At 40.6% G+C, this 14110-nt stretch overlaps 1 protein-coding gene across 2 annotated transcripts in view; it reads right to left on the bottom strand.

Annotated features, from left to right (window-relative positions):
- SCHIP1 (schwannomin interacting protein 1) overlaps nt 1-14110 on the bottom strand; it is a 56553-nt gene that overhangs the window by 10377 nt on the left and 32066 nt on the right. For both annotated transcript variants that reach the window (XM_025215123.1, XM_006016474.3), the window contains exons 3-5: nt 6118-6235; nt 4705-4902; nt 2295-2418 (exon numbers count right to left, since the gene is read on the bottom strand). In XM_025215123.1, coding sequence (XP_025070908.1) covers nt 2295-2418; nt 4705-4902; nt 6118-6235 — 440 coding nt within the window. The remainder of the gene's footprint in view (nt 1-2294; nt 2419-4704; nt 4903-6117; nt 6236-14110) is intronic.

The raw sequence follows: 14110 nt of genomic DNA, 5'->3' as shown, positions 1-14110 counted from the left end.
CTGAATGCCACTGTGACTGCCCCATAGGGCTTGTGCTGTCCTTTTGCCCAGAGAGATCTACACCTTAATCTGAAAAAGGGTCTTTTCTGTTCAAAGTGTAAGAGGACAAATGAAAGAATGAAGAAAGAGGGCAACATTTCAGATCTCTCAGGTAGCTCAAAGAGCTGTGCTTTAACAAAGGGAAAGCAAAGCAAAATAGACTTGTGGTAAGAGCAACATTCCCGAACACTGCAACAGGCTTCCTGAACTCTTGAAGTCTGTAATTAAAACCTGTGGTTTGCATGGTTTCAGGTCTAATTCCAGGGTAAGGATTTTACTGAATTTGAGCAAAAATAAGACTGACAAGCCACTGTAGTAGCACTTGGTAACAATATCAGATGTTCTGGGATAGTGATTCTGCTTTGCATGTAATGCAGGATACCATATGTCAGAATAGAGTGCAGGGTCTCACATATATGGGGTACTTAAATGTATCAGAAGCCAGAGTGTGACTTGACCATACAGTGACTACTCTGCACTAACTTCCCTTACAGTGCACTACGTATGAGGTACTTTGCTGCACATTTAAGACTTTCTTCACAAAAAGAAGCTTGGGCCTTTTTGTTTTGTTTTGTTTATTTTACCTCTAAGATGCTGGAGAAACACTTACAAATGTGAAGGTCCTGTGGTGTGCGGTCTACAATAATAGAAGTGATGCCTAAATGCAATTTTAGAAATGAAAGCTATCAATATAGGTTGAAGTTCTACTGTGGTTCACTGAATGCCCCACTCAGGAAACAAACGTAACTGATTAAAAGTACAACTAATGTTTAATTGCTATTATGTGTGGCATTCTCAATGACGTGTTTTTATGCACGTCAGCTGTTATCTGAGCCTATGAACAAGAATTCCAAAAAAACACAGCCCTTTTTGCTGGACTTCAGAGAAAAATTACTTGCACTTCAGTCAACTGCTCAACATCTTCAGCAGATGGCTATAGGGTCCCTTCATAAGTGACACTAATTAAAGAACACAGGGAGCTAAGGAACAGTATGGTAGTGCCCAAATAATAAATTCACCCTAAAGCAGTGGTTCTTATCTTTCTTAGACTTGAGGCACCTCTGGATAGACTCAAGGCATTCCTTGGAAAATGTCAGCTCTTACTTTTCTCTCATTTTTTACTATAGCAAAACAACAGAGTAGTGTTTTTGCTGCAAAAAACCCAGAGAAAAACTACAACTATGGATTTCTATTGTAAAGTTTGGGGTTTATCTTGTGAATCGTGTTTTCAAACCTGACAGTGCTAACATTGGGTGGCACCCTGTGGCACCTGTGGAAGGATCAAAAGGTACCCCAAGGGTGCCATGGCACCCAGGTTGAGAATTGCCGAACTAGAGCCCCCATAGCATCCCACTCCAATAGCAATTCATTCTGAATGCTAAAGGTTGTATCCAATGGACAGGCTAAGGAGAGATTAGGAGGCAGGGTACTGTCATCCCATGTGCATACAGGAACCCATTAAAAACAATCCTAAAGTATAATGTCTGATTAACAAAATAGGGGATGTATTTTGTTAATGTTTCTGGTGCAAGGCTGGATGAAGGAAGTGAAGAAAACAAGAGAAGAACATATTGGAAACAGTTGAACAGAAAAGGTTTGCATTGTATCCACTGTCATAGAATAGTGGCTGTTTACCCATATCCTGTACCACAAAACAGTTTGAAAAAGCACAGGTTTTCCTTTCCACGTAGAGAGTCAAACAAACTACTCTCCATATAAAGAGTCATACACTTCATGCAGGTATCAGATAAGTTTGAAACAAATGCAAAGATTACAAATTAAACTCTTCTGTATGGATTTTGAACCAAAACATCCTGCTTCTTCTGAACAGGTGCTGGGAACCCCAAACTTTCCCTGACAACCAAGCAACCAGCTGGGACATCAGATCTTGCAATAGCTGTGCCCTACTTTATTGGATCTGGCCAACATTTTACTGGATCTCTCACTGTAGATCAGAAGGGAAAGAAAATTTAGTTTTTTAACCTATCAAATCTTGCTTAACCAAATGAATTGACATCCTCAATAAGGCAGAATGAATGTGGCTCAAACTAATTTCATGGACTATCCATAATGTACTAACCACTGCATTTAATTTTATCACAAAAATAAATATGACTTTTATTTATGAGTGTTATATATAAATGAACACAGACAGTATTTTCTTCCCTTCAATGGCAATAACCCCACCTTTATTCATATATTACATATACTGTAGCCAATTTAGGGGGAACTACAAAAGAATAAATACCACTTACTTTCTATCTGTGAATGGAGATCATTGACTATCACTTGTAGCTGTCCGATAGTCATATCTCTCAGATCTGTGGGTTTTAGACTTCTTTTCATCAGGCACTCACTTATATGAGGCATGTGTGGCAGCTAAAGATATGTGGTAGATTTAAAAAAAAAACTTTTAGGCTATTAGCACTTCAAATGATTCATACTTTTTGATAAAATGATGAAAAATGGCTTACATTACATAGGACTCTCTCTCTCTCTCCAGCTCCCCTTCCCCCCAACAAACACACACACACTACTTCATAAACTAATCTATTTGAGACTTCAAAAACGAAAATCTCTGATTGATGTTTAAAGCCAGCATTTCAAAACTCACCATCACAACGTAATACATATATTATTATATTACATATATTATTATGTATTACGTTGTGATGGTGGGTTTTGAAATGTTGGCTTTAAACATCGATCAGAGGTTTTCACATGTATTATATAATGACAATGTGATATAACTTAGAAAGCAATGATGAAGTTAAGTAAAATTATTTAAATACTGTAACATTATTCAGAATCATTTTTGGAAAGACCAAAGAAGAACTGATTGTTATATGATGATGTCCTAAATATAATCATCCTCAATGTAATCATAACCTTCAAGCTTTATCATTTCATTTCCTTCACAGATAGCACTTTATAAATGACCTAATAAAATGATCCATCATGACTCTGCAACTACTGATTGAAATTTCATACCTGAATCTCTTGGCTTGCAACCAGGGACATACAGTAATTGCAAATATACTTTGCCATATATGAATACTCTGGACTAAGCCATATCCAAAACACTAAGAACTAACTTTTACAAAATTGTGTAAATACAGCTCAGTGTCAACACATTACCACTATATAAATTCTGATGATGCCTGAATGAGGCAGGCTTCAAATTAAATAGAAAAAAAAAATTGAAAAAATGCATAGTCCTTCCCTTTTCCATGACTTAAGTGGCCAGTTATAAAATAAGATACATCTTTAATTTTCAACAAATTTCATGCATAACAAAAATGAGCTGGCTGACCATTCAGTCTTCACAGTAATTATAAAATACAGAATAGGAGACATTTATCTGAAAACATACAGAAACCATTTCTGGTTTATGCTTGTAGGTCTGGTATTCAAATATTATTACATTACTGTATCAGTTGGAAGAATGACTATAAAGTCTTTAAAACATGCATCCTGTCCTCAACCCACATTTTTTCTTTTCTTTTTTTGGGTGGTCTTATTTCCATTTCTGCTTAGCAGAATTTTGTTTCGTGCTGACTTTACTGTATCTTCAGTAATAGGGCTGTATGTATGTTTGTGAGTACGGACAGTAACAACTGTATTTCTCTGTAGTACAAACATTAATAACCATCTTATACAAATCCACTGTCTAACCAAGTAGTTCCCAATCTTTTTGGGTCTGAGTACTTCTTGCTGGACTCGTGGCACTGTTCCATAACTTATGTAAATGAAGTGGGAGCTGTTTTCAAAAACTAACATTGCTTGCTCCCTTGCAGAGGGGCTTCACAGTGGAGATGAGGGGTCCAGCAAGGCATGGACAAGCCTGAGCCTGCATTTAATTTGCTCATCTGCTAATACCTCACTTATCTCCTCACACCTTGGGGCATGCCCCAGGGTGCCACAGACCCCCGGTTGAGAATCATGGGTCTAACCCAGGGGTTGTCAACCGGAGGTACATGAGAGTGGGGCTGGAGTGCTGCCATCCCGTGCCGCTGCCTCACAGGAGCAGGGCCACACAGATGCTATGCTGCCGCTGCTCATCACAACCCTGCTCTGCATCTGGCTGCTCGCTACCTCCCCACCCCCGTCAGCATCCAGCTGCTCGCCCCACTCTCCCCCACTCAGCATCTGGCCACTCATGCCCCCCTCCACCCAGGCTACACTTATTAAATAGGGGGCTTGCTGGGGGTACACTTATTAAAAAAGGTTGAAAACCCCTGGTCTAACCTATTAGCAAAACTACAGTCAACTCTGACAACCACAAGATGGAACATCCTAATATGCCACAGATAAAGCAGGGGGGCCATGGAGACCAATTTCCTGCTGCTCCTAAGGTTGTAAAATACAGTGGAGAGATCCATGGAAGGCCACGAACCCCACTTTATTATGTGGAATGTATTTTCTGTACTTGTTCTGCCTCTAATTAATATTAAAATACTGACTTAAATGTAAGTGTATTAAGTGTATCTTTGTATATAAAAGTTTCTTTGTCAAACAGCTTTGGATGTTTGATGCAACGGTACAAAACTGTGATAATAAGAAAGAATAGTTGAAATTAAAAGAGGACATGCTGGAACAGTAAAACAACAAACCATTAATATTTGGTGGCTATTTCATCCTTTTGGATCTATAATCCATACTTACAAGATCAGCTACTGGAGATTTTTTCCTGTTCTGTTTTTCCACTTCTACTTGCATTTTGGCCATTGGTTTTGCCATAGCCAAGGCCATTTTGGCTTCAGCTTGCAGTTTCTTTTGTCTAGTGAGGAAATCCATGTCATCTAGGGATTCAGATTCCTCTTCAGTAGTATCTCTATCAGAGTAGGAAGAGCTTTGCTTGCTCTAGGAAAGGTCACACAAACAGCCAAATTTTGAAATATGTGATAATGTTCACACCTCAATGCAAATAATATCACTGTAAAAAAGTTTTGTTTTAGGTTTCAAAATTTTCATGCACATAAGAGTGAGAAAAATATCTTCTGGAGAAATGGAGATCATGTCATTTTATTTACTGGTTTCCTTCACTTTATGTGGGTCCTGTATGTGCAAATTCACTCTTATACGATGAGCCTTTTTATACCAAAAATTTGCTATATGCGAGGTAAATTCACTCTTATGCGATCGGTGTGGTGGAAGCCCGCAGTGAGCTGCTTTGTGCAGTGCACTGTAGGAATGATGCGCACTAAAATAGTTTCCTGTGTGGCTCTGTGCTCCTCATTCGTCTGCAACACGTGTTTCTGTAATTGTCATCCCCATTATGATAGTGCCCTGTGCTTGTGCATACTGTCCTGCTGTTGGTGAGTGCCAAAATTGTCCTATAGAAATGGTAGAAATGGATCTGGAAATCAGTACAGTCAAGGTCTTGGAACATATCCCTATTTTTTACATTGTAAAGCGGGTTCCCTTTATGCAAATTTGAGTTATGCACCATTTTCCAGGAACGCATGTACAGCATAAAGTGAGGAAAACCTGTATTTTATCAACAAGATAGTTTTTAAATATCAAACACAATTTTTCAAAACATTAACTTTTACAAGCTCCTAGCTCTTACATGCTGCTAACAACTTGAGCATTTTTATTTGGAGACTGGAGCCTGACAGATTAGCAAGTGCTTGAAGGGAATGTATTTGTTCTGATTCTAGGAAACCCTGCCAAGGAACGAGGGCCCTCGTGTTATGTTTATATGTGGGAGCAGGGGAGAAGTCAGGGATCATCTAGTTTCCTTGATTAAGTACTCTTCAGAAGGAAGGGGTGTTAAGGTGATGCTATTTCACATCTTTCCCTTTCTAGTGTTACAAATCCATAAAAGGGAGAATGCACAATAGAAGAGGATTTATTCATGTCAAGTATATCTGAGCTACCTATGGGTAATCTGCCCACCTTACTCAGTAACTAAAATATTTTTACTGATGGAGTGTGTGTTTTTTTTAATATCCAGATTATTTTAATAGGTTTAATGACAAGCTTTTTCTTAGCTTATATTTTCTTATAACTTTGTGCTTTAAAACCTTTTTCTTCTTCTGCAAGGCCTTTTATTAGATTAGTTTTCAGACTTACCATTGGTGACAAAGGTGTATCCAAGCTTGTTTCAGTCTTGCTGTCATCGGCATCACTATCCTTGTCACTGCCACTGTCATTTACAAAACAAATCTGCAAGTTCATCCCACTTTGTAGTCTGGGAAAAAATAAAGATAAGCATCAGCACAACCTATTTCAACAGCAAGTCCAAAGTACTTGTACGTGGATACCAATAATCGCTGCTTTCTTGACAATAACCAATATGGTGACTCCCATCTACACCCTCTTGTAAAGGCTCTTTTTATTTCTAGCAGGAACAGTAAACTCATTATAAATAAAGCTGAACTGACTTCATTGATTCTGGAGCACTGAAGAGAAATAAAGTACAATTAGTAAACAAGGAACATAATAAGCAAGTACATTTCTTTCACTTTTAGTAAATCTAGGGTGCCAAAGTAACATCTATAAAGCAGTATGTTTAGTATAGAGTGCTAGATCCCCTGATGGGATGTGGCTGAGGAAGTGCACGTTCAGCCCCAAAATAAATACAAGTTCAAAGGAGATCCTCTCATTTCATAAAACAAATGTAGAAGTGCTTTTGTCATCCTCCATCCCTGCTTCTTGTACAACATCCATTGCATCCACTGATTCCCCAACAAGGTAAAGCTGAATTCCCAAATTCATCAGCCAAGTCAACAGCAAAGTCAAAAATAAGACCCATCTTTTTCAGCTGGTTGTCTTTTCTTCCAGCCCAGCACCAAAACATAATTTTAATGTTATTATTTTTTCAACTAAAGTAACTGCATTAAGCCTCTTTTGCTGTACAATGGAACTACGGACTCACATTGATTTGTCTGCTCCACAACCACCAAATCTTGGAAAGTAGACAGCGTTGCAAGGATGACCACACATCCTGTTTTCTCCAGGATTGTCCTGTGTGAAACATTTGTCCCAGAAGTCTGGTCAGTTTGAATGCTTTTCTCCCATTTTCAGTTGGTATGCACCAGTGGCTATGTTCTTCAGCCAGGGAGTGCAATAGAGGGTTGCCAGTCCTCCAGCATCCCTCACAGTGCTCTGACTCTTCTTTCTCCCACCCATCTCTGGTGCACTCACCAGCTTGGAGAGAGCTGAGCATGCCCTTAGAGAATGGGAGGGAGCAGAGCATCCTGATTCGAGACTCAAGAAATATAATCACCCTAACTGTAGCTGTGTTAGAGCGGTCTTATGGGTATGTACGTTAAGTGCTCCTGAGAGCACCCCTGGCTGCTCTGGATAGCTCAGTATGTCTTCCCTAGCCTCATCATTATTGTGTCAATGTGTCATGCAAAATTTATCAGCATCTATTTGAATATTTATGCTGTCTCAGATCACTGATGAAAATAATGAACTGATGATAATAACGAAGCTGGTTCCTGTAGATCCCCTCTACCAACAGCCTCACTGGGGGATGATTCTCCACTGACAACCACTTTTTGAGATGGGTCTATCAGCTGGTTACTAATCCATTTAATATGCATTTTACTGATACTGGTTTGTGCTAAAATAAAAAGTGCAATAAGTCAATTGCCTTAGAACAGTCCAAGTACATTATATCCAGGCAGTTACCTTTGTAACCAAACTTGTGATCTCAAAGAATGAAAATCAGATTTGCTTGGCCAGGCTCATTTTCCACATAACTACGCTGATTATGCTGCACAAATTAAAGTATTAATTTAATGATAGGAATACAGCTGTCCACTGACTCCTGTAACAACTTTTCCACCATTTTACTCTAGTTTTCAACAGGTGATCCCACTATTCCTTTCCATAAGCCATTCCCTCTTCTAATCTTTTACATTTCTTCAGAACTTCAAGATTTATTAAAAATTAAGATCAGCAGGCTAGAGGTCTCTGGAGACTTATTTTAGGACCTCAAGATGCAAATTCTACAGTGAACTTTAAACTTATAATTTAGGCATAAACAAAGCAAAAAAGACAACAATTTATTCCTTTGAACCAGGACACCAGGGCACATGGGAATAGGGAAATCTCATAGGAAATATTCTCTCTTTTATGTGCAAGAAACAATGGGTATAAGTTCCCCTGGCTCAAAATGGGAACGCACTATACAGGTGGAGGCCATCAGGATTTAAGAATTCTTCTGACAACAAAGTTCGTGTTGTGCTTCCAGAGGACATATACAAGAGTCTAAAGGAAAAGCAAGGATGGCCTGGTCGCAGTGAAATGGGAAGACACCTGTAGAAAATGTATAAAATTGCTCTTAGAATCACTTTTACAATGGGCTTGAGGTATCAAGCCAGATTTGCCTTGTTTAAGTACTATGCAAGCTGACAGCGGCTGTGCCTACTGCCTATACATATTTTACTAACCTAGAATATTATGAACAATAGTTCTCAGGAGTCCAACATGTAAGCTGTTCATCTTTCAGGGAGACATGAGGTGCTGTCCATCATCAGGACAGAAATATTCCATTGCAAGATCAGCTACAATTGCAATACTTTACACACAGGCGGGTTGAGGGTACAGATCCACATAACTGAACCATTCCAAAATGTTACAAAATGGAACCATTTCACAATTGTGCATAAAATACTGTGGTTTGGGAATGAACACCCATCCAAGCAGGCCTCACAGTGGGCTAGTGGGACAGAATGCTTGTACTCGTGCAGGTCTTGTAACAAGAGAGCCAAAGGCTCCTGTTATTTTAAGGGTGAAGGAGCAGCAGGGAGAGCCTCAGGCTCATTATGAGCCGACAGGGACCAGGTATCCAAGGATTTACCAACTACAAATACTTACTGCAGAACTAGCTGTGTTGCAGTGGCACAAGGGGATAAGAGCCCTGCATGGAAGATGAGATATTGTTCCAGCAGAGACCAGCAGCAACAAGCCACCCTGGGGCTGAGCCAGAAAGCTAAATCAGGAAACACCTGCAGCAGGGCGGGACCACGAGAGGCTGAGAGCTGCAGAGGCAAGAGCTCCAATCTGGCACTGGGGACTATCTTGAAGAAGGCAAACAGAGTGCTGCTGCCCTACGGAGAAACATCACCTGGGGCAAGGGGAAGCCTTATAATGCAGGCAGTTATCCACTGTTTCTGTTTGGACCCAGAGGGGGCTTAGTTTGTATTCTAGCCAGAAGACCTACTCCTTGGTTACAGCTTCAATCTGTGGTTTGGGCGCGACTAAAAGAGGAGTGTGCAGAGGCCATGGAAGGGATCCTAAGAGGTGCAGGGTGGTTTAACCCACAGTAGGGTACCAGGGGCATGCCAGTTGTTGGATCCCAGCTATGGGCCTTGATTCAGGGCATACTGTAGGCTTAGGCCCAAGAGGAAGTTTGAAGCCTAGAAAGAGAGAGGCTAAAGCCTAGCTTGGGCAGGAACTGGACAAGGGACAGGTGGCCCAGTGCCCAGGAAGGGCAATGCCAGGGCCAGGGGGTCCTGTGCATGAAAGGGACAGAGACAAGGGCCAGGGGACCCAAGAGCCGAAGCAGGCTCAGCAAGTGTATTGCCCAGGACAGGACGACAACAAAGCCAGATTAGGTGGTCAAGGGCTGGAACCCAGAAGCCAGGTCAGTCACAGCGGCCTTGGGCTAAGGGAACCAACAAGAGAAAAGAGTCTGAGGCTCTGATAGGGGTGTTACTGCCTGAGGTGACCTGATAGTGGATTGGGGCCAAGTGCACACTGGAATTATTAAATTGTAACAGCTGTGAAGCATCAGCACTGCTGTAGGGGAGGTTGGCACTGTGATTAGCCCTTAGGGCTAAGAGGTGCCACGGGGAGGGACACTGACGGGCCATCAAGGCCCACCCAGCAAGGGCAGGGTGGAGACTAGCAGAAGTTCAAATGAACTAGCTGGTATCTAGAGGAACTGGGGCTTACTCTAGGCCTAATTAGGCAGCTTCCCTTCCAATCAAACAATTACATCAAGGCATGGCAGGCAAGTAAGGGTAGGGCATCCTAGAGCTGGAGCAGGGTAAGGGTTACATGGCCACCAGGGCATGTCTCAGCCACCCCTGGAGCCCAAACAATGCTACAGGTCCCCACTAGGTGGAGAAATATTTTTACTTTTCTGCTTTTCCTTCTTCTAAACATGAGCTCAGTAAAAGTTAATAGCTTGCAACTGTTCCAGTAACATTTGCAGGGTTTTTGCCTGACTGTAGAGAGAGAGAAGGTGCAGATGGGAGTACTGGGTCTTGCACTTTTTTGTTCCCAGGGACTGAGGAAGTATGAGGAGAGAACACGGTTGAGGATGCAGCTAGTTGTTAGAAAGATGCAAGTCCAAGGGAGCTCACTAATAAAAAGTGCCAACAAAAGGAAAAAGGGGGCGGCATTTGTGTACCAGAGTGGCAAGAGCAGCAGTGTGAGGGGGAGAGGAAACAAAGCAGTGTGGGATGCCTGGAGGACTGTCACAAAACACTTGGTGCCCCACAGAGCACTTAACCAGTTCACAGTGAAGAGGTTAAAAGCAGTACTTGATTTTTCCCTGAATACTTTTGAACCATTCCAAGCACTGATCTAAGAGGCTTTTATGTCTGTCTGCTTCAGGTTTAAACTTCATGTTAAATGTTTTCTGAACTACAATCCCTATCTATTCTTCAGAACTCCCTGAAAGTTTCAGGTAGCTCTCTAAAAGAGACACAGGCTAGGAAGGTAATGAGTTATTCACGCTTTTCCCATTTTTTAGCTTACTCTTAATTTAAGGGTTACCGTGCCTTGAAGTACTGAATTTGATTACATGCACTGTAGTGTCTGCAGGGACAAGAATGACATTTAAAAGAAAACTAATAACTGGGCATGAGCTATGCATTTGTTCTCTTTTCTTCTAAGACACATACATAATTTCCAAGAGGAAGTGAAATTTGTAGAACTGTATCAAAATTATATTTTCTTATGTATTTCCAATAATAGATGTAGTAAATGTAAAACTGCACACCCAAGATGTATACATTTTGCCCACACAAGCTCTGATGCAAGATATTCCTTTTCATGATTCCCAACAGATTTGCTTATATTACTATTTACTAGAAACTGTCAGTAAATTATTTTCTACTTATTTTAATGATTTTTGATGTATTATTAATATGCAATATATATATATTATGAATACTACTTTTAATACCATTTCTTGTGTTACATGAGATTTTCAATGGGCTTCGGGCACAAAGAAGGAATTATAGCTACTGACTTTTCAGTGTTTCCTATACAAGCATAAGGCTCTTTTATAGTGAACTGTAACACACTCAAATACTGATGAGATATTTTTCATATTACAGCAGCACCTACAGCAGGGGTGGGCAAAATGCAGCCCGCAGGACGGATGCAGCCCACCGGCCCATTCTATCTGGCCTGCGGGGCCCCTAAAAAATTTAGAAAATTATTATTTATCTGCCCTGTCATGCGGCCCCCGATGGCTTGCCAAAACTCAGTAAGCAGCCCTCCACCCAAAATAATTGCTCACCCCTGATTTACAGGCTTTAATAGGTCGGCAGGACAGCATATTAGGTGACATAGAAATATATAACAAAAACAGCCCTTCTCTGATTCTGCAAAGTTATGTACATGCTCAAATATACTAATGAATGAGACCATTCACAGTAATAAAGTTAAGGAGGCTTGCATACCTGTGCAGGATCACATAATAAAAGTGGGAAGCAAACATCTAGGAGTACAACGGTAATGTGAACACCTGTGTAACTGTAGGCATAAAAGTTTTTTTGTTGTCAGTATTAATGGAAAAATATCCATGACCTGCAGTTTGTTTTGAATTCTTGTTATGGAAGTTTAATACTCCTTAAAAAGTGTCAGATGGACAAATCAGTTAATTCAGTCCTCTCCTGACCCTCAAAACAGGTACACTATGGGAAGAAAGTACAGAAACTTCTGGTCAATGCATCTAAAACCTGAAGTGAAAAAAATACACACAGGAGCTCAGAGGTTAGGTCAATCTACGTTTCCAGTCAATCCTTGGCCTTCTGTGCATACTACAAGAAAGGTCCCTAGCTAGTGCTAACTGCAAGTGGTAATTTTTGTTGTATTATGGAAAAAAATTCCAACAGCTGGACATCTGTTTAAAGGATAAGTTATATCTACTGGCATTATAGTAATCTTTTTTTACTATGGTTTTATTTCCCATATAACGTTTCTTTCTTCAGTAAGAAAAAAGCCCTATGAAAATTCCTCCACTTCCTATCATAAAAAACAGTGTGTATTAATGTCCTGACTAGTGTATAAATATTAACAAATTTTCAAAGTATTTTAGTACATGTGGTAATTTCACTTAGTAGATCTGCCAAATTCTGCTTGCACAATATTAATTAGATGATGTATAATTAGAAGATGGGGTTACTGGGTTTGCTTTAAAGGAAAATAGTTACTACAGGGTAATCTTTTTCCCTTTCAAATTATTTGAAATCCAAATTTGATTGTGTAATTGTAACCTCTCTCATATAATGATAACTTCTCTTCCATTTTTGTGCCTCTTATACCTTTCTTCTGTCACCACACCATGGCAAGATGTGTACATCTACTCTTAACAAAGGAGTTCATTCAGAAATTTCCCAAATGAAGACATCTTCTTTATGGGAAAACCACTGAGTCTATTCCTCACTTTTTGGATAAACCACAACTTCCGGAGTATTTTAAAACCTACTTTATACGATGGCATTGCCATTTTAGTGTAAGTACTGCAAAGACATATGGGAGTCCAGAACAAATATGATTTGATCCTCGTCTGCGGGGCAGTACACCTGGTGCGAAGGAAAGAAAGGAGGTTTAAAGTTCATTCTTCCACTCTTTGTAATCTGGTGCTGCTCTGTGCAAAGCTAATATTCCTGGAGCATGTCAGAACAGCCAAATAGCTGCGCTAATGCAAGTCATCCATGACCAGAACCAAGATGCCAAAACAAGGATCAAATATGCAAGGACAAATTTGCCTACTAGTCCCCTTTCCTGTGCCCATGCCTCCTCTCTCTGCTATACAGCAACATACTGTACCTCATAAGTACCTACAAAATAAGTGAAGGGAGACAAGGGCTAGGGAGAGACATTCAAAAATCCTGAGCCTGAATTGATTCAATCTTTGCAGATTTGTTTAACCTGCAGAGCTTGAACTGATTTGCAAGTGGACACACATCCATATTTCATTCTGGAAATGCAGGCACATGCCTGCAGTGGCTCAGGCCAGAAGCCCAGGAGCACTAGAGCTGCCATCCCTTTGCATCCACAGGGAAGCTGAGCTAGGGGTGGCGTGGTGCGGCTGGCAGACCTGAGTATGATTGTGGAGGGGTTTAAACCCCTACCTTGGCCTGCAGGGTCTGGTGGATGGGGGATCTGGGAGCCTGGCTAGATGGGGACATGGCCAGACCTCAGTGGCAGGGGAGAAGGATGGGAGTAGAAACCTGCCTACAGCAGAGGCTCCCTGACAGCTGAGAGAAATCTGGGTAATGTCCAGACACATGAGCTACCGTACTAATGCTAATGAGTGCTAATGCTACTTGCATTTGACATGAGAAGAAAAGCTGCAATATTCCTATTGTTCAGAGCAATGCTATTAATAAGGCGAACTACTGGGATGAGATTTGCATGTGGTTTTTAATTTATTTTGGATATGCTCAGAAAAAACATTTTGATATTCCCAGAAAGGTCAGAGTAAAAAATGAATCAAAAAGAGAATTTTGCATATCAAGCAGCAAGCCATTCTACCACCATTCTGATGTTTCATAGTTAATCAGTGGATTCTTCCTATAGGCAGCTGAGTCTAGGCAATCCCACTAAAATCAGCAGAAGCTAATGTGTTGAAAATGTTTCCTGCTGCCTAGCTTCAGAAAAATAAAACGTGGTCAACACTTTAAAACAGAAATTCAACTTTGTGAAATGCCTGCTGGAATTATGTCAATTTCTGTATAACAGGGAAGATGGAGATAATTGTTTCAAAACTCTAAAAACTGAGCAGGCCAAACTATCTGACTCCCTAACTCAGGGGCCAGCAAAATCCAGCCTGCCAGGCAATTTCACTCGGCCTCCAGGTGCCCACCAA

Source organism: Alligator sinensis, unplaced genomic scaffold (genome assembly GCF_000455745.1).
Source record: "Alligator sinensis unplaced genomic scaffold, ASM45574v1 scaffold60_1, whole genome shotgun sequence".
NCBI lineage: Eukaryota > Metazoa > Chordata > Crocodylia > Alligatoridae > Alligator > Alligator sinensis.
The sequence above is the reverse complement of the archived record's forward strand: the minus strand, read 5'-3'. Positions and strand labels throughout refer to the sequence as shown.